Here is an 18,963-nt window from a genome sequence, read left to right on the forward strand (position 1 = left end):
TTAATGGCCTACTCTGCTAGTAAGGTTATTGATGCTGCCACACAGCTTCAGCCCTCTACTATAAAAATATGAGTGACTCTTAAAGGACTATGAAAACTCTGAAAATTCCTTCTTTCATATCTTTAATTTGATACTTTAACCCACATTATTATGAACAGTGTTTCATGGTGCCAGTATCACACATGTTAGCGCTTTGTGCTTTGTGTTTCTTAGCTGTTGTTCTCCCATGTCCCATCTGCAGAATTCTGGAGAGAAGGTCAGCAAGGTCAGCTTGGTGGATTTGGCTGGGAGCGAGAGAGTGTCCAAAACAGGAGCTGCAGGAGAACGCCTAAAGGAAGGCAGCAACATAAACAAGTAAGACATGGGCATACGCAGGTTGCAAAGCTTAATCTTTTAAGAATCACTGTTGTTTCTATGGCCTCCTCTCTTGGTGTGCTTGTCAGAAGTCAGTTCAAATGATAGAGCTCATCAGAAACAGTTCAGTATGGCTCTTTCGGCTGCTCTGTGCTAGATACCATGTGTTTCATTGCATTGACATAGGGAACTTGATTCATACTTGACTCAATGAGGGTTGTATGAATTTTATCTAGAAAAAGCGACAGCAGCGCTCTTTAATTAAGAATGAACCTTTTGTGATTCATTTATACACCCTGTCCCCAGGCTCATGTGTTTGTCTCATCATTTGCTTAAGGAAGAATGCAGAGTTGCAGAGTTGAATGGCCTTGTTCCAACATGTATTAAAATGTGTAAGGGTATAATTCACAGTTTAAGAAAACCAAATCAGAATGAAGCTGTGTTAGTTTAGCATTGCCTTGGGCATTTGTACTCAAGCAATGACAAGTTTCAAGGCACTTTTTTACCGTAATTACTGTGTTATTTCCCAAAAGCAAGAATTCAGCACACTATTACTGCTGTCTTAAATATACTAATTTTCCTGGGAAAGAAAGAGTTCAGCTGTTACAGTAAAAGCTACTGCTTTTTCAATTTAATTTTAAAATGTTACAAAATGTTTTGGTGTTTTAAGTTAACGATGACAGCACAAAGTGTGTTTGAACAGCATTCATACATAAAGTGATTTCAAATTACCCCTTTTCGGAGTTAAAACATGTTTGCTCTTTTTAGCTTAATTTCTAATCTACTTTGTGTTTAATGCATCATATTGGTAGCCATGCTGGTATAGTCCTCGTGAAACAAAATGATGTGGTTCTGTTTGCCTAATGGGAGGTGTTGTACCTTTACCTGCAGGTTACTAGTTAAAATTCAGATTGGTTTTACTAGAAACTGTACTTGTATTTTGCATAGACAAAGGTGAAATTAAATGTTTCTTTCTAATTCTTGGGGAAGAATTCAAATGCCAACTTTCCCAACAGCTATTAACAAATTACAAGTGTAGCTATAGATACAGAAAGACTTCCTTTTTTTTTTTTCCGTTAGGACGTTTACTCAGTGTTAAACTTCTGTGATGCTGATGCTGTAGGAGAAGGTTGTTTTGCCCATGCTGAACCTCTTTGACAATACAGGATTTCAGATGCAAGCACCAAACTTTTCTGTAAAAGATACTTTAAAAAGGAAGGTGGACAGCTCTACATTTTCTCATCAATTAAATTGTTATATGGTGTAATCTGTATTGCTTAAGCATTCTCTGTTCAAAATCTCTTTTGGAACTGGTAGGCAAACGAGAATTCTTAGTGCTGTGCTTGGTGCTTTCTGTTAGATTTTTGCTGTTACTTGGAGCTTTGATGAAGACTGACTTTTACTGGAAGCCTCAACATTGGTATAGATGTTTTATCAGACTAGTTCTTCAGAGAACATTGTGTACAGTCATCTTTTGGGTGTGGTGCACCTTACTTTTTAGGGAAAGGCAATACTTCTGTTCACTGTGAATGGGGAGGCACTGGCCCAGGCTGCCCAGAGCAGCTGTGGGTGCCCCATCCCTGGCAGTGCCCAAGGCCAGGCTGGACGGGGCTGGGAGCAGCCTGGGCTGGTGGGAGGTGTCCCTGCCAGTGGCTCTTTGAGGTCTCTTTCAACCCAAATTGTTCTATGATCTTTTCTGGAGTAATACAATGTACTTAAGCCATATACCTTACCATGTCAACTCCTTTTGCTTTTTAAATTATTTTTTTATTCTTTTATTAAAAAGCAATAACATGTATTGTTAGCATGTGCTATGTTTAATGAGAACAAGAATGGAGCTGCTGAAATTACCAGGCAAAGAAATTTGTAGCTTGTGCTATGTTTATTACCTTGAAGAAGAATATGGAAATAGTGTACCTGTTTATGTATTTACAACGCAGGGAAAATGTACACTCAGCTGTGCATACCAAAAGTGTAGTGTAGCATTCAGACAGTCTCTGCGGGTTTCTGTGCTGTTTATTTCTAATGAAACCTGGCTCGGGCTTCGTAGCTGCCACCTTGGTCCCACAACTCATCCTGTTGTAAACACTCTTTCCTATCTCGGGACAGCATGTTGCAGAGGGGAGGTGTTGGATTTCTCTCCCACTTACTGAAACAACGGAGAGTTGTGTCATTTCGTTAACATCTTCATAAAGTTGTAGTAAAGGTTGCTTCTGGTTTTTCTCAGAGCTGATGCAGTGTTGCCTGGGTGAAGGTGCTGGGTGTCTGCACTTTATGCTCACGGGTTTTGGGGGACTTGCCGTACCTCACAGGAAAGCTGTGTGTGCTTGTTTTTCCCCAGGATGTGCTAGTTCCCGTAGCGAGCGTAGAAGCGCGGGTGCTTACCGACTCCATGGTGTAGTCAAAGAACTTCTAGAATGCAATAGGAGGAGGAAGCAGAATAAACAGCCTCTCAATTAGTGGCTAAGAAAAATACTTTCTGTGAGCGGTCTGCAATTTTAACTCTGAATAGTAAAATCATAGCTGTTGTCATTTTAACTTGAGAATGCAAAGGGAAGCCTTTAAAATGTAGCGGGGCGGCAGGTGAGGGGAAGGAATGAGTTGGGATGAGTCTGGCTCCAAGCTGATTTTTAGGAGATTTTTTTTGTATCCAGAGTTAAAGAATAGAAAGATGGATTCTCCTCAGTGAAGAATTTGGTTGTAAATTGTACAGGAGTAGCTTGAATGGGTGTCATTTAAGTTCCCTGTGAACCTGGCTGACTCAGGCGAGTGGTGGGAGTGTGCAGGCTTCCTACCGCTAGCAAGGGCAGCCCGGTCATGCCTGGGGAATAGTGGCAGGGAGAGCAGAAAGCATGCAGAAATGGCATTTTCCCATGCTCTTGCACCATGTAAGTTCACTCTGCTGCTTCTAAACTGTCTCAGTCTGCTGTGTGCCATGGGCTTAGGCCTTTATATAAATATATATATATAATATATATATATACACACATACACTTTATCTAATGATTCATTATATAAAGTAGTGTGAGATGGGACCAAAGTAATGATGGATCTCTGATGCATCATTCAGCATGAAGCAAAGCAGCTGATGAATCCTTTAATTATTTTGTTGGGCAGCCAGTTCTTTTACTGCTTTCCTTAATTCTTCTAAACAGCTTTGTATTACGAAATCTCAAGCAGAACACATAAATGACTCCAGTTTGGCTTTTATTGCAGATGTTAACAGTCTTAAAATAAAATCAGTATTTACAAGGAGCAGAAATATTACCACATCTTTTAATTGTGCGGTGTTAAACTGTAGCTTGTAATTTCCTGTTTATTGAAATACAGTGTCCGTAACTCAAATTGGTATCGCAGCCCTGTTGTGAAATAGTTTTCAGTGACAGACTTTTTCAGGTCCCTGTCCTTGCTGTCTCCTTTCTGACTGTCCTTTTCTTGCCCCTCCCTCAGTTTTGGCTTTGGTTTTCACATTTCCCCTCATTTAAAGGGGGAAAGAGGAGCTGGAGGAAAACAGACCAGGGTGGGGTTTTTTTAACTTTATGCTCCTTGGAGGTGGACTGGGTTGGAAGTGTGCTGGTGGTGCTTTTCAGTTACGCGGTAGGAGGTTGCTGCGGCGGAGTGTACGGCTTCCTACTGCTCACTCTTGCACCTTTAGTACACTGTCATCTCCATCCGTGGAGAGCAGAGGCTGGAGGGAAGAACCAATTCTCTCTCCCCCTGCAAGCTTTCAGAGGTTGTTAGGCTTTTCTTTAGGTCACAGACTAAACCAAACTGTGTCCTTTTTGCTGGGAATTTTTCAGAGGTGAATTGGAAAGCTATCCTACAGGCAGTTTTACAAAACAGAACGCTCTCTTCGGACATCAGATTATCTAGCTGCTCCTTAAATTTCTTTTAATTTTGCTTTCAGGTCTATGCTATCTTCATACCACTTTTGTGCTATATGCAGTATGGGACATCTTTTGTGACACGTGTAATAAGTCTTGTTACCTTACCTTCAGATATCTTCCTTGAAATAATCTTCTGCAACATTTTTGTCGTTTTCTAAATGTTGTTTCTGAACCACTGGTAGTTTCATTTGGCACTAAGGCCCTGTTAGAAATACCGTGGAAACGCTGTCTGAGTAGTAAAGCAGTACTATTTTGAAAAGAAAATGCAAAAGGATGGAGTGGAACAGTACAATTAAAGATTTATTTGACTATTTAATTGCAGCGCTGCTGGAGTTTTCCTTAGTAGTTACAGAGAGTAGCTGGATATTTGGGCATGAGTATGATGGATGGGTACGCACTTGGTCTTCAGCGCTGTTTGAAAACCCTTTAGGCATCTGTTTCATATTCTCAAGCTCCTCAATTAGCTCATTATCTTAAGCATACTCGCCCTAAGAGCCCTGGTGTCACTTAAAATTTTATGTAGGCTTATATAACAATTGGATAATATAATACACATATGCTTTGCGCAGTTTGCTGATACAGTTGCCCCTGTTGTTACAAGTGGGACATATACCCAAATGAATGAGTTATCTGTATTTTCTTCACGATTCTAGAGTGGCGTTTGCAGTGTGGCTTGCTGCTAAGCAATTTGGGGGCTTTTCTCTTTCATGCTTGTGTGGCATTTTTGTAACTGGGCGATTGTTTGGTTTGTTCCCTGCCCAAGAAGCTAGCGAGGCTGCACCTCGGTTGTAAGTCAACCTATTTGTCAGGGGACCTCCTAGTCAGTCTCTTTTGATGAGGAGACTTCTGTTGTGTGATGGCTGGTTAGTTACTTGTTCACCAGGCAGACTAGTTCTGCTGGGCCATAGCTGGCTTTGTCTTGAGGACACCTCCTTATGGCTAGAGAGTTGTTCAGTTGTGGTCTGTTGTGCCAGTGCTCTTCAAACATTGTTCCTAGATGGCCGATCAAAGGCACTGGTTCTCCATGTACTGAAGCAATCTGCTTTATATACTTCTAAAGCTATTTTAAATACCTGAATATTTCAACTTTGTCTCAGTTTTCCTGGAACTTGGTCTTAGTACCAGATTAGATAAAACACTGTAGATAGCCATTTTTTTTCTTCCAAATATGTAATAAATACATTGCCCTGTTTGGAGCAGGGAAATGGGCTAGCCAACTTCCTATGGTCATTTCCAACTTAAATTATTCTATGATATTTTAAAAATCAGATGTGAAGTTCTGTGGAGCAAAAATTAAACTCTTTAGCAAATCTCTTTTTTTTTGTGTGTGTTTTATTAAATCTGTTTGGAATATGTGTTAAAGCTGTTGTACTCTTTTGCCTTTGTAGATCCCTTTCAACGCTGGGTTTGGTTATATCATCACTTGCTGACCAAGCAGCAGGGAAGGGGAAAAACAAGTTTGTGCCTTACAGAGACTCTGTACTCACTTGGCTTCTCAAGGTAATATTTTCTGTTCACCTTATTCACAAGATGGCAGCTTAATAGTTTGTAGGATCATTGTAGCATACCTCTGTGTACATGGACTTCTCTTTTTTTAAAGAAGTGAGCTAAGGAGCTCACATATCTATAAGTTACACCAAATAATATGGACAGCTAAGTGTATCTTGTATTAATTCTATGTAGAGTCCTATTTGGCTATTATCAGTTATAGCAGTATCAAGGCTGGTGGAGGTGGCTGGAACTGTTTGTGGATCATACTGGTTAGTTTATATCCAGAGTGTTTTTTTGTGTCTGAATATTAAGCTTTGTATTTTAAGTGTCTTTCTAAAGACATTGTGTAGCCTCAGAGCAATTTTTAACCCTCAAACTTCCTGTGGATGCACTTTATAGGACAACTTGGGAGGAAACAGCCAAACTGCCATGATAGCCACAATTAGTCCAGCAGCAGACAACTATGAAGAAACACTCTCTACTCTGAGATACGCAGACAGAGCCAAAAGGATAGTTAATCATGCAGTGGTGAATGAAGATCCAAATGCTCGGGTCATCAGAGAATTACGTGAAGAAGTTGAAAAACTGAAAGAACAGCTCTCCCAAGCTGAGGTAACATTATTCACAGTACAACGTAAACTGCGTTTCCCAAGGAAATGTCAAATGCTGGCTGGAAGACTAGCTTTCTTACAAAATGAGGAAAGGAAGTCTTGCACTTTTTTTTTTATTAACCTTGTTTCCTGAAATAAATCCAACCTGTTTGCTTATTCTTAATAACTTCTAAATGGGGACAACATTGTACTGATGGTGACCCTTGTCACAATAGACTGTTCTTGAAGAACTTCATGTCAAGCAATAATTGATGCAGCACAGATAAGAGCTAGAGTACAGCTTCATTGTGTACTTATTAGCAGATTATTTTTTTTTTTTTTGCATTAGTGGACTATATAATTTTATGATGTCAAATGGAAAAGTGTGAAAAGCCTTAAATCTGGTATTAGATCACAAAACATGTGGGACATTTGTGTCCTTGACATTTGTGAAAATCTTTAAGAAATTGTCAAAAATGCAACACTGAAACCATCTGCAGTTTGCTTTACTGCCTTAACAGTTAACACTGTGTGATTGCTACTTACCTTAGATTTATACATCCAATCAGAGAGTAAAGGATCAGGGTAGGATAGTTTACTTGGTGATACCTGGAGAAATTAGGCACTGCACTGTAGGAAAATACTGTTGAACTTTTCAGGCAAGACACAAAATACTGGTGGAAAAAGAACAGAAGCGTGTCTGAGGGTAAATTAGTGTGGTGGTTAAACTTCACGTTCATTTAAGGAGTAGTGTTCCTATTACGAACAGTTCCTTACAGGCTGAAATGGGAAAATCTGCTTTGAGAAAAAGGAGCCATTCACTTTTTTCATTAATAAAGATCTCTTCTGATCCCATATTTTAAATCGGAAAATATTACTATAGCACGTTGTTAATTATGTTGGCAGGCTGAGGCTGAACACAATCAGTAGGAAGGTGTCCAAAGTCTTACTAATTTTTAACAAAGTTTTTTCTATTATACCTTCGGTTAAAAGCAGTTCTATAGAGTTACAGGCCAGCCTGTTGAATTGTTACTTTGCACTGGGCAAATTCGAGCTCTTTGCTTTTGTTTCCTGTTGTGAAACGAGAAGCCTGTGTTAGCTCCAGAGCATGCCTGCCTTTGAAGGTCACCAACAGGGTCAGTCTGAAAGCTTTAATGCAACTCTAGGTACGTTTACGAAACCAAGATAGAACAGAAGGCTAAATATTGAGAGTAATTTGTATTCGAAACTACTGTTGGAAGAACGACTTTGCAGTTGAAGTTCAGGCAGCTAAGATTTAAATTTCTTAAATACTCATATACTTTTATACAGACACTGAAGCTTAAGTGGACAAGCCCAGAGATTTTGTTGGTACCATTAGCCTCTGGAGCTGTTGATCTTCAGCTGTCTCAGATTTGGGCCCATTATATGTTGATTCTGTCCTCTTCCTTTGCAAGTGACCTGCTTGTTCATCTTTTGCCATGAATAAACTGGGGATACAGCTGAAATCTCTGCTTGTTGAATTTCATGTTCAGTTGCTGTGTTCAGTTGCCTTGTGCAGTGGGAAGAGCAGCTGAGGGGTTTTGCTAATTTTCTATCTTTTAGGCCATGAAGGCACCAGAACTGAAGGAAAAATTGGAAGAATCTGAAAAACTAATAAAAGAGCTAACAGTCACCTGGGAGGAAAAGCTAAGGAAAACAGAAGAAATTGCACAGGTATTTCAGAAATTTTGAGGTGAAAAACCCAGATAGTGCAAGTCAGGTGAATTGCATGAGCTTTAGTGGACTATGCTGTCTTTCCCACCAGCTATTTAAAATTCCTCTGGACTTTTGTCCTTTCATTTCTGGTTTTGGGTTGGGGTTTTTTTTTGTTCTTTTTAAATCTAAATTGCATTAGAATAATGATAGCTTGTGTCATTATATCATTGATAAAAGTTAATATTTTAGTTTAAATTAAAACATCAAAATATATTTGGGCAGCTCATTTATTTATAAAACCACAGTGGGGTCTAGGACATCTTTCCCTTGAAGTGACTAAGAAAATGAAGAATTCCAGAAGGATCAGAATTTTGGGTGATAGTAATTGCTTTTTATTTTAGTGACTTTTTAACCAGTGAAGGAAAATATGTACGAAAATGTGTACATGCATTCACGAATTGTTATTTATCATTACTGTACTTAAAACAAGACCTCTGAATTCCGGTGCAGTTTTCCATCATTTCCATGATCTATAGCTTGGAGAACAAGTATTGTTTTCCCTTTCTAGTCGTAATGTTTCAGAGGGCATGCTTTGGTGCAACCCCTGTTTAAATTTATTAGAAAAAAAACCCCAACCAAACACCAAACTCAACCAGCCAAATAAAAAATCCTAACCCCCAAACTGAAGCAAAGCAAAAGACACGTGTGATTGAGTAGATGCCTTAGCTGTATTCATAATTATACTACAAAAGAATAAACCTAAACTGTGGCATGCTATTTTCTAAATGATGTATAAGTATGATTATCCTTGTAATTGCAACTGAGACAAGGTTTTAACTAACAGAGATTCAAAGCCTGATTATACAACATAAATCATCGTGTTAGTTACAAGTAGCCCTAATAAAATCAATAGGGCTGCTTAGGTAAGTAAGTTCCACTTTGGGCAAGCACATGTTTGAAGGTTAGATCTAAATTTTACTGTTGGTATGTAAAAATAAATTCTGTTAAACATGCAGTACTTCACCAATGTCTTAAGTTTTGTTTCTGGTAGCAATATACAGAATGCATGCTCAGCACGTGCATCTTCAGCTTTAGTTCTGCTTTCATTTATTTGCTATACTGGTCTCTACGTATTGCCGCAGGCAAGATGAACCTGGGTTTGTGCTTGCAGGAGAGGCAGAGACAGCTAGAAAGTATGGGGATTTCCCTTGAGTCTTCAGGTATCAAGGTGGGGGATGACAAGTGTTACCTGGTGAACCTGAATGCGGATCCTGCGCTCAATGAGCTTTTGGTTTACTATTTAAAGGTAAGAATGTGAACAGAATGAAGGAATGCTTGTTTATTGTTCTGAATTCTTGGCTCAATTGCTTATTCAGGGTCTATTTAGATACTTTTAAGACTAGTTGCAGTACAATAGGATAGGCCTCCTCCTACTGTCTAGGCTTTTGTTCTCCCTGTGCAGTTCAGCTTCATTGTTTTCCTGATCATCTCCTGATTGCCAACAGTGGAGAAGTGCTGTGTGTGCCAGTGATGAGAAAAATTCTAGCTTTTCCAGACAGGATGTGAATGGAATTGTCTTTTGCGCTCAACTTGAAGCAAGAGCTTCATGTCAGATGCTTCTTTTTGTTAGTGAACTGAGGATTGCTTTAATTACTCAATGAGTTAATCATAGAAAGATGATGTTTAGTAGTAATCAGTAAGACTAAACATAGTTTTTGATGACAGAAAAGCTTAAGGGAAAGGGAGGGGAAAATTGGTTAAAAATGTACAGAAACGTATTTTCCTAGTGCCACTAGCTTTCACACCATTCTGTTTAGCATAGTCTCGTATCAGAGTGAAATACTGTCAAATACAGACCTAGTAAGTTTGTAAGGAAATGTGAGCTCCTTGTCAGTAAGAGACGAAAAACTATCCTGTCTGTTTTTCTAGTTACTTTTCTGCTTTAGTGGCTGAGATAGGGCTTCTGCATTTGAACAGTAGCAAGTAAAGCACAACTTCTCTTAACAACAGCAAAGTAAAGCATTTCAGCAGAATTTACAGTAGAGATTAGTATGTTTAGTGGAGTTGCTACGACTGTTTTCTAAAAAGCAGCCAACTCTGTGCGCCTTGTTCTACTATCCATGTTGACCTCTATTATACATGCCTATATGACACGGCTTGTTTTTTTCATAATAAATTTGTAATTATTGCTTGTATGCAAGAATAGTCAGAGAATATTTTTAAATTTGAATTTGCTTGTCAACTGTTTTATTTTGCTTTATCTAAAATCATATGATGATAAAGTGCAGAGCAGAAGAACAGTTTGTGTCTGATCTTTACAGTCTTCAAATCTGCTGTGGCACCATTTCTGCTCTACAGAAGTGCTTAGCAAAAGAGAGCACGTAGATTGTGCAGTCTTAGTGCTTTAGCCAATATTTTCTTAGTTATATAAACAATGATAGGTTGCTTGTTGCTTAGTAACAGCTTATTTTCTAGGATCACACAAGAGTTGGTGCAGATACCTCTCAGGATATACAGCTCTTTGGCATAGGAATCCAGCCAGAGCACTGTGAGATTGATATTGCTTTAGATGGAGAAGTTACACTCACACCAAAAGAAAATGCAAGGTAAGGAAGATCAGCAGCACTTTCCAGGGGAGTGTTGGCTTTTCTTTACCAGAAGATAACTTGCATGCATTTTTATCCTGCGTAGTCAGAAGAATGTTCGTTCTGATCCATAAGTAGCTTCAATATAGGTGACTTAAACACAAGTTTAAGATCCTTAAATACATGAAAAGATACTTAGAAGTGAAATTTAGTGATACAACGGAGATTTCCCTACGTGTGTAGACACCCATCCACCCTGCAGCATAGCAGGCTGTCAGTGGTGTGGCTGAGAATAAACCATTGCAAGGTGGTGTTCGGTAGGAATGAAGGGCCATTGCTTGGCTGTATCCTGGATGGTAATAAGATCCCCGAGATGCTGCTGGCTATCCTGACCCGTGCAGTGGGGTAGTAGGCTGTGGCTTGGTGGGGGAGGATAAATTGTGCCTCGTGAGTAGTTCCTGCTGTAAAGCTCAGTATTTTGTGAGAAAGAGGTGTTACAAAGATCTCAGGATCTTGAAATTCTTTTCTAAATCTTTAATTACTGTTGCGTCTAGTAAATATGCAGTCACATTTTTCCTTTTGTTTCTACTTCTGTAATTTAATAATTTTTCAGTCTGGGGGCACTGTGGCTTCCTGGATGGAATTGTAAATGTCTTCATCACTTCATCGCCAGTGGTGTGTGATAAGCAGTACCTTTGTCCTAGTTAATAGTTATGCTGCTTGTCTGAAATCTGAATATCTAAATAATGTATAAATTAGTATTAGAAGGAGAAACAAAAGTTTGAGAGAGACCTTTTAAAAAACCTGATGTCTTTCATTCTGCCTTCAGTAACATACCTCTTAGTACTTGGCATTTTTCTTCTGCAGCCTACAGTGCAAAATTTGAACCAGATGGCATTCAGATTTGTGCTGATAAGAGTTACTGTACTGGAAATCGGTCATATTGACTGGCAAGAACAAAGGCACATGTCAGTGGAGAAAACGTATTTTGTTTTACTCATGCCTGATCTCCAGTGCTTAAATGGCTTTTTTTTTAAGATGATAGTGTCAACAGAAATCTAGTTACCAGAACGTCACTAAAAAAATGAATAAAAATCTGGTTTTAAATCAAATGCTTATGTGTTTGTGTTGACTTACTTGAGAGACACAGCTGAATTCAGAACACTGCATCTGAAAAGGCTTTTTTCATTTTACTTGTGGTTTTTTTCCTCTTTCAAATAAAATGTTCCACTTCGTGGCTCACATACGCAAAAATTCAACAGCTCCATTTTTCCCATTTTGTGATTGAAACTTGAATACAAAGAAACCTACATGCAAATATAGCAGCACACCAGATGTTCACAAAAATAAACCCTTGTTAATAATAGAGACTCCATTTGTTGAAAGAATGGAACTTGAATTTGAGGGTCTTCGTATGCCTGAATGCCGAGTATGTTAACAGTATGTTTTACAACACTGTGTTGACTAGCTTGTATCTTGGAGAGCTTTATCAGTGGGATTTGCATGTATCCAAGTTTACAGGCTGTTTATAAGAAACAGGCAGTGACCCAGTTCAGGAAAAGGGCATTTAAAGAAAACTGCAACTAAAAGCAACCTTGTCTGTTTACTGAAGAGTTGTACCAGCTAAAGCTAGAGGGGAAAGGTGCTTTGTGTTTAATTCTGACAGTAGTAACCAGACCAGTAACTTTCCCACTGATTCTTTAATGAGAACCTAGCAGATTTTTGCATCATGTGATACAAATCACTGTCTGTAGATGGGAGAAACTAGATCTTGTAGTTACTTTTCAACCTTTCAGTTTTAGGATTTCACTGAAGTCGTATTTTCTTCTTTCAGATCCTGTGTAAATGGTGCACTGGTATGTTCTGTCACTCAGTTATGGCATGGAGATAGAATATTATGGGGAAACAACCACTTTTTTAGGTAATAGTTGATATTTACATTTCAGCCTCTTTATGTTCAGCCTATTTTTTTTTTCTTCCAGTGTTCTGCCTAAACTTTTTAGAAACTGAATTTCAATTTTTACACAGAATCAATTTACCAAAGAGGAAACGGCGAGACTGGCTGAAAGACCTTGAGAAAGAAGCATCATTGGGAGAGCATGATCTGGATGCAGCTAGTGAAGCTTCTTCAGAACCAGACTACAACTACGAGTTTGCACAAATGGAAGTTATTATGAAAACACTGAATAGCAATGGTAAGGCAACTGCCAGATAAAGAAGTTCTTTTGGACTGTCTAACACATTCAGCATGGAACCTAATTTCTGGGTAAAACAAGTGGTACACTTGCTCTGAGGGCCTTTGGAGCATTTTCAGAAAAAGATACTTTACTGAAACAGCATTAGGCATATACATCCACCAACAGCTAGGTACATATTTTTTTTTTATGTATCTTAAAATAATTATATTCACCTGGGTATAAATACATGCACATATTAGTAGTTGGTTTATGCCCTGACACACAATTTTATCTGTACCTCTGCTGTCCTTTATAGTGCAGCGGAGTTGTAATCACATGCCTGTCAAATCATCATCCAAGTCCTACTAAACCTCTTGGTTTTGCAAGTTAACTGCAGACAAAAGAGGGCTTCAGATACGGCTCAGTTAGTTTCATCCTTCCTTTTGTATCAAATATTACTGACACTATTTTAACCTTAGTAGAAAAACACTGAAATCATAACAAGCCAATAGTCAAATGGCAGCTAGTGTGTTTTTTAATGCTTGATCACTCCCAGTATTTTATTTCATCTTTGTTAAAACCTATTGTGATGCCTTTTTTGGACAGTATAATAAAACACAGTATGTAAAATAACGGTATGGTATATGTATAACAATACAGTGTTTTAATGATTTCTAGAAGGCAAGTCATAGTTCATATGACATATTCTGAAAAACTTGGTAAACTATTGAATGCTTTGTACAGGTTTTTTAATACACAGAATTTGAGAGGTGAATACCTTGAGTTCTGGTCACGGACTAAGAAGACGTAGTAGATGGTGTTTCATTGCTTTCTAGTCTCCTTTCTCCATATTTTTGCAGTATTTCCATTGTTTGCTATGGTTTACTCGTTGAAAACCAGTATTTACTTTTTTCTTTGTGTCTGCTTATTAACTTTCTCTGTTTTGCTGTTGAGTACAGCGTGATGGTTTTGTATGCTTGATGCTCTAGCGGTAGTTTGCAGGTTTTTTACAGTTTGATTTTAAGGGAATTGCTTGTGTGAGTGAGTTACAGGGTCAGGTCATTTAAATTTATGTGAAATTACAGTTTGATAACAGTAATACTCTCATTATGGTTCACTCACACCAGGACATGAATTTCAGATGAATCTGCCATCCTGGTGGCCTTCAGTGTTGTCATCCCTTGTGAAGATTCTGTTGCCTGTTTTAAGGCCTCAAACCATCCCGTATCTGTGCCAAAACTGGGACAAAGGTTTTGAACTTGATTGGCTCATGCATGAGACTGCTGGAGAAATTTGAAAGCATTAATTGATGCTTGATCTGCTTGTCACTAACTGGGCGCTTGACTAAACTGTATCGGTCTACAATGAGTCAGTGTTCTTTGAACGGGGGGGTCGCATTTTTGGGGTTTTCATGTGTGTGTTATCTAGTTGATGGAAATGATTCTTCACAATATTGCAAGTGTCTTTACATTTTAGTTTCGTAGGCTTTTTTTGATTGTGGTCCAGGCCAGTTTTTGTCTGTGTCTTTTGCTGAAGAACAGTTACAGACCTTGCTGTTTCGTTAGCGCTCTCCCCTCCCTAATGCACAGCAAACGTTAGCAGTCATATATGTTGCACAGTTTCAGAGGCATCACAAATTATTCTGCTTCTTGTCTTTGCTGCTCCCTCCCACATAGGTGTTGCGTAACTAAGTTGGAGTAGTAAGTGATAAAACCCTGGCCAAACAAGAGACTGTGAGGATCATAGGCTGGTCTTTTGACTCAGAGCTAATAGTGCTTCCAGCTTATGTTCTTCCAATGGTGTAGCTAAAATACATGATTTTTTTTCTGACTGGCTTCAGGTTTCTTGTGTAAGAAGTAAGGCAGTAAGTTACAGTAAGGCAGGCAGCTTTGTTACAATACCATTTATTTATTCTTCCTTAAAATGAAAAATAAATAGAGGTAAGGAAGAAGAAATAACTGAAGACCGTTAATTCTATTATCCATATAGAATAAAGGGGTATTTAAATATTTTTATTAGATAATTATTTTATAGGCATGTATTGATACAGCCCAAAGCAAGACGTTTTGGTATTACTTTGGTATGGGTTTTTGGGCTTTTTTTCCCCCTCTTGATCTATTTGAAAACAGTAACCCTCTTTAAATAAATAGTCTAGCTTCTCCAGGGCGCAGCACGTTTGTTTTTATGGCATGTAACCAGTACAACAGTGTCGCATATTGCATCCGGCTCCAAAGAAGCTCAGTGGAAAATGTGTAACTTTGAAAACAGCTGTAAAGAAAACAACCAGATTCTTTCCTCACTTCAGCATGTTAACTTTTTGTGGGATTCTGTCAGATCAGCTTTGCACTGCTAATTTGTGATGCTGGTCAAACACAGAACACATCAAAGAAGTTTACTTTATTCTTGTATACTGTGCAGTGGTTAAGTAAACAGTGAGATAAGGTTAGGCAGCTTCTCATTGAAGCAAACTAAACTGTTCTAGCTCAGGGCGGGGATTTTGATGAAACTTAGCAAAGCAGCCTGTGTCATAACAGTCTAGCTTGCTTAGAAAAACGCGCTTACATGAAATCTTAAGGAATTTGTTTAGCATTGTTTTTACTGGATTGACAGACTCCAGATGTGAATTAAGTGACATTGCAGCAAGGTAATAAATGCTGTTCATCCTATCGAGAAAATACATTCTTCTGGTTCAGTTCTAACATTTTGCAGAGGATTAACTGAATATGAATGGTCTTTTCAGGGCCATTGAACTCTTGTCACATAAATATGTAAAGGGTTGGGACTTGGGACTTGTAACACTGTGTGGAATTTGCTGTGCATTTGGCAGGCACTGGGTAGGATCTTCTCTAATTTATTTGAGTTTGCATGAGAAATCCAAAGTTGTGGAACATGGTGTTTAAATCTTACTTAAACACTGTTGTAGTTCTTTTGAATTGTGAAAAACATGATTGTTTAATTTTTAATCTTCTAACCAAATGGCTTATAATTCACATTATAACTCTTTCCAAAGTTAAAATGAAGACTTTCAGAAAAGTGTAGATTTTTTTTTTTTTTGCATTTTACGCATTTCAATAAAAGCATAACCCATCTTTTTTTCTCCAAACAGTAGTGGATTTCGTTGAAATTGGGTGGTTTTAGGCAAGGTTATATTTAGACTAGGTTATTATGTTTTTCATGGTATAATTTGATCCTGTGGTGGTTGTGATCCTGTAAATCTAGATGGCTGAAAATATCACTTTTATTAAGGATATCTGCTCCCTGAACTTGGAGCTGCTCTTTGTGCCGTTTAGGAAAGTCTTGTCTTAATGAGTCAGCCTTAGATTCATTTCCTGTGTTTGCAAACACAATAGAGGGCTTTTAATTTCTTCCATGCCTCTTCTCAATCTTCTGGGTAATACCTGATTTCTCAACCATTCTTGCACATAATTAAAACTGCTTTAGAGATTATGCATTGCAACCTATGCATGTGAAGGTAATTTTGTTATTATCTGAAGGAGTTAGGAGGATAATAATGATGCAGATCAGCATTAATAATTTGGTTTGTAGTCTAGAATATTAGAACTTAGTTCAGTTGTTTTTGTTACGCTGTCTGTTTAAAAGCTAAAAATAGCTAACTTTCTGAGAATGTCATGTACTAAAAAGTAATATTTCTGGTTATTTTAAGATGCTTTTATGCATCACTGTTTTGCTATTTGGTTGCTGTTTATCCTGACTGGTTTTTAACTTTGTGCTTTGTAATTACCATTGTGGTGGTATTTTGTGATGCCTTTGTATGAAGCCAGTGTCTCTTGCATGGATAAGGGTAGGGCCACAGCAGCAACTTGCAGAAGTTTCTGCTGAAAATAAAGATGTGCTTTACATCAATCTTAGTATTTCAAAAAAGGATGCTGAGAGGCAAATACAAACTGACTGTAACAACAGAACCCTGGAGATCCTGTTTGCTTCTCTAGCATTTGTAATAGGAAGGATTTTTTTTTTTATTAAATGACTTGCCTCAATGGCCATATCTGTTGAATTGCAGTGAGTTAGTTTCTTTAACAAAATTGGTCTCAGTTTTAAGTACAAAGTAAGTTGTTACAGGTTACTAAATACAGCAGCGCTACATTGGTTTGCAAAGCTACAGGGGATGTGGTTTTTGGGAGAGTGTATGTATGTGTCCTGGTGCCCAGCATACACTACTAGTGGTGAAAACCCTACAGAACCTTCCACGTGAATCTCTATTACATGCTATAGTAACCCAACTTCTGGTTCATGTGACACTGTAGTATCATAAAAACTTGTACATAATTTTAAAAGGACTGGGGTTTGGTAGTGAAGGCAGGATGGCTTATAAATAAATCACACTGATGTGGTTTGGGGGGGGGGGTTGGTTTTGGTTGGGGTTTTTGTTTTGTTGTTTTTTTTGAGCAGCACACATCTAGTTCTGAAGTGGGGCAGTGTAGTTAAATCAAGGTTTATTTTTCTCCTTCCTTTGTGACAGACTGGCATCCCAAAAAGTCACAGCAATTTTTTTTTTTTTTTTTTTTTTTTTTTTTTTTGTAATATTTGCAGAATGGAAGCAGCATCACAAACAATTATTTTAAAGCTGAAGTTTTTTGCATTGGAAAATCCTGGCATGTCCTAGAGCTGCAATGTTGCTTCCCCTAATAATCCACCACTCCAACTGTGGAACTCCTCTCCCTTTCCCTTCTGATGTACAGAATCAGCAGTCTGTTTGGTGATGTGCTGTCACTCAGATACTCATCTAGAATGTTCTTCTTGCAAACCACTTTTTTTACTCTATTTAAGCTTTCAGATATATACCAGTAGTATATAGAAGGAGCACAGTCTGGCATTGGACCTAAACCCAGGAGTAGACAGAGTAATGTTTCTTTAATTCAAATGCAATGTGGATTTAACCATAGCCAATTGACACAGACGATTGTTTCAGGATAGAGTATCTACGTGGATGTTTGTTCTGGGTTGATACTGAGATGAAATGTGGTTTGTAAACGCAAAAGTCCCTTCCAGGACTGACTTTGTCTGCTTCAGTGCTGTGAAGTGCATTGGCAAATGCGATGCGTGACTAGTCCGACAATTTGTCTCAGCTGTCATCTGCAGCTCTCCAACATGTTTCATTCTCTGCCAAAATGGAGAAAGTAAATTGCTTTTTACTTCCTCAAGGAGTTTCCTTTTCTGGTTAACATCATCTGCCCTTGTATTTTGCTGTTTTCTTATTAATTTGTTCACTTTTCCAGCTATTCTTTTTTTCCTACTGGGATTCTGGAACATATAACTTCACAGTACTGAAATATGCAATAGACAACAGTTTTAACCTTTGTTCTAGCCTCTTTGCATGCCATGTTTTTCTTGTTTAGATTTATCTATTTAATGCAATAGTTATTATTTTGGCTTTTGTTTTGGGGGGCAATGGGTATCTTGCATTTGCAAAGATTCTGGGGTATGTTGATTGCTGTTACCAAATAAATAATGAGTGTTCTGTAATGCTGAAATGGCATTTTCTTACTTCTGGGGTTTTACTTTCTCTCCCCCCTGCCCCTCCTTTTTTTTTTTTTTTTTTTTTTTCTTTGAGATCCAGTACACAATGTGGTCCAGATCTTGGAGAAACAGTACTTGGAAGAGAAGCGGAGTGCTCTTGAGGAGCAGCGGCTGATGTATGAACGTGAGCTAGAGCTGCTGCGGCAGCAGCTCTCCCCAGAGAGGCAGCATCAACATGGCAGCGACAGACTCTCCTACACGGCTCAGACTGCACAGCAGAAAGTAAATCTCTGGACAGAAGAGAGGTGAGAATACTGGAGTTAAAACAAAGGACTTAATAAGAAATACAAAGGCTGAAAGATGAGGTTTGAACCGTCTGTCAGAAACTGGTAATACTTTTCTGTGGAGTTGACATGCAGTACAGTGTCTGCCTCCACCAAAGTGTTAGCATTTCATTTAGGACTAGGTTCTGATGTGTAATGTGTGTACGAGATCTTCCTGTTCAACACATAAATGAAATAAGAATTTAACTTTTATTGATCAGCATTATAGGGTTTTTTTGTTTCGTTTAAAAAAACCTGAAAAGTGCTTCTGAAATGTTTGGTTTAGCAATTATAGTTTAAGTTCGGGAAAGAAAGGATAGTGCAAAGATGAATTTGTTAGCTAAGACTTAGGGACTCCACTAAAGATATTGTGTGTTGGGAATATATGAGAGCACAGTATT

The 18,963-nt window shown here is 38.3% G+C and overlaps 1 protein-coding gene across 7 annotated transcripts in view; it reads left to right on the forward strand.

Annotated features, from left to right (window-relative positions):
- Nucleotides 1–18,963, forward strand: part of KIF13A (kinesin family member 13A) — a 120,518-nt gene that overhangs the window by 67,860 nt on the left and 33,695 nt on the right. For all 7 annotated transcript variants that reach the window (XM_040585986.1, XM_040585980.1, XM_040585981.1 and 4 more), the window contains 9 exons: nt 242–354; nt 5,630–5,741; nt 6,132–6,344; nt 7,907–8,017; nt 9,171–9,305; nt 10,475–10,605; nt 12,419–12,505; nt 12,613–12,779; nt 18,334–18,544. In XM_040585986.1, the coding sequence (XP_040441920.1) occupies nt 242–354; nt 5,630–5,741; nt 6,132–6,344; nt 7,907–8,017; nt 9,171–9,305; nt 10,475–10,605; nt 12,419–12,505; nt 12,613–12,779; nt 18,334–18,544 (1,280 nt within the window). The remainder of the gene's footprint in view (nt 1–241; nt 355–5,629; nt 5,742–6,131; nt 6,345–7,906; nt 8,018–9,170; nt 9,306–10,474; nt 10,606–12,418; nt 12,506–12,612; nt 12,780–18,333; nt 18,545–18,963) is intronic.

The sequence above is a fragment of the Falco naumanni genome, chromosome 3, assembly GCF_017639655.2.
Source record: "Falco naumanni isolate bFalNau1 chromosome 3, bFalNau1.pat, whole genome shotgun sequence".
In the NCBI taxonomy this organism is placed as follows: Eukaryota; Metazoa; Chordata; class Aves; order Falconiformes; family Falconidae; genus Falco; species Falco naumanni.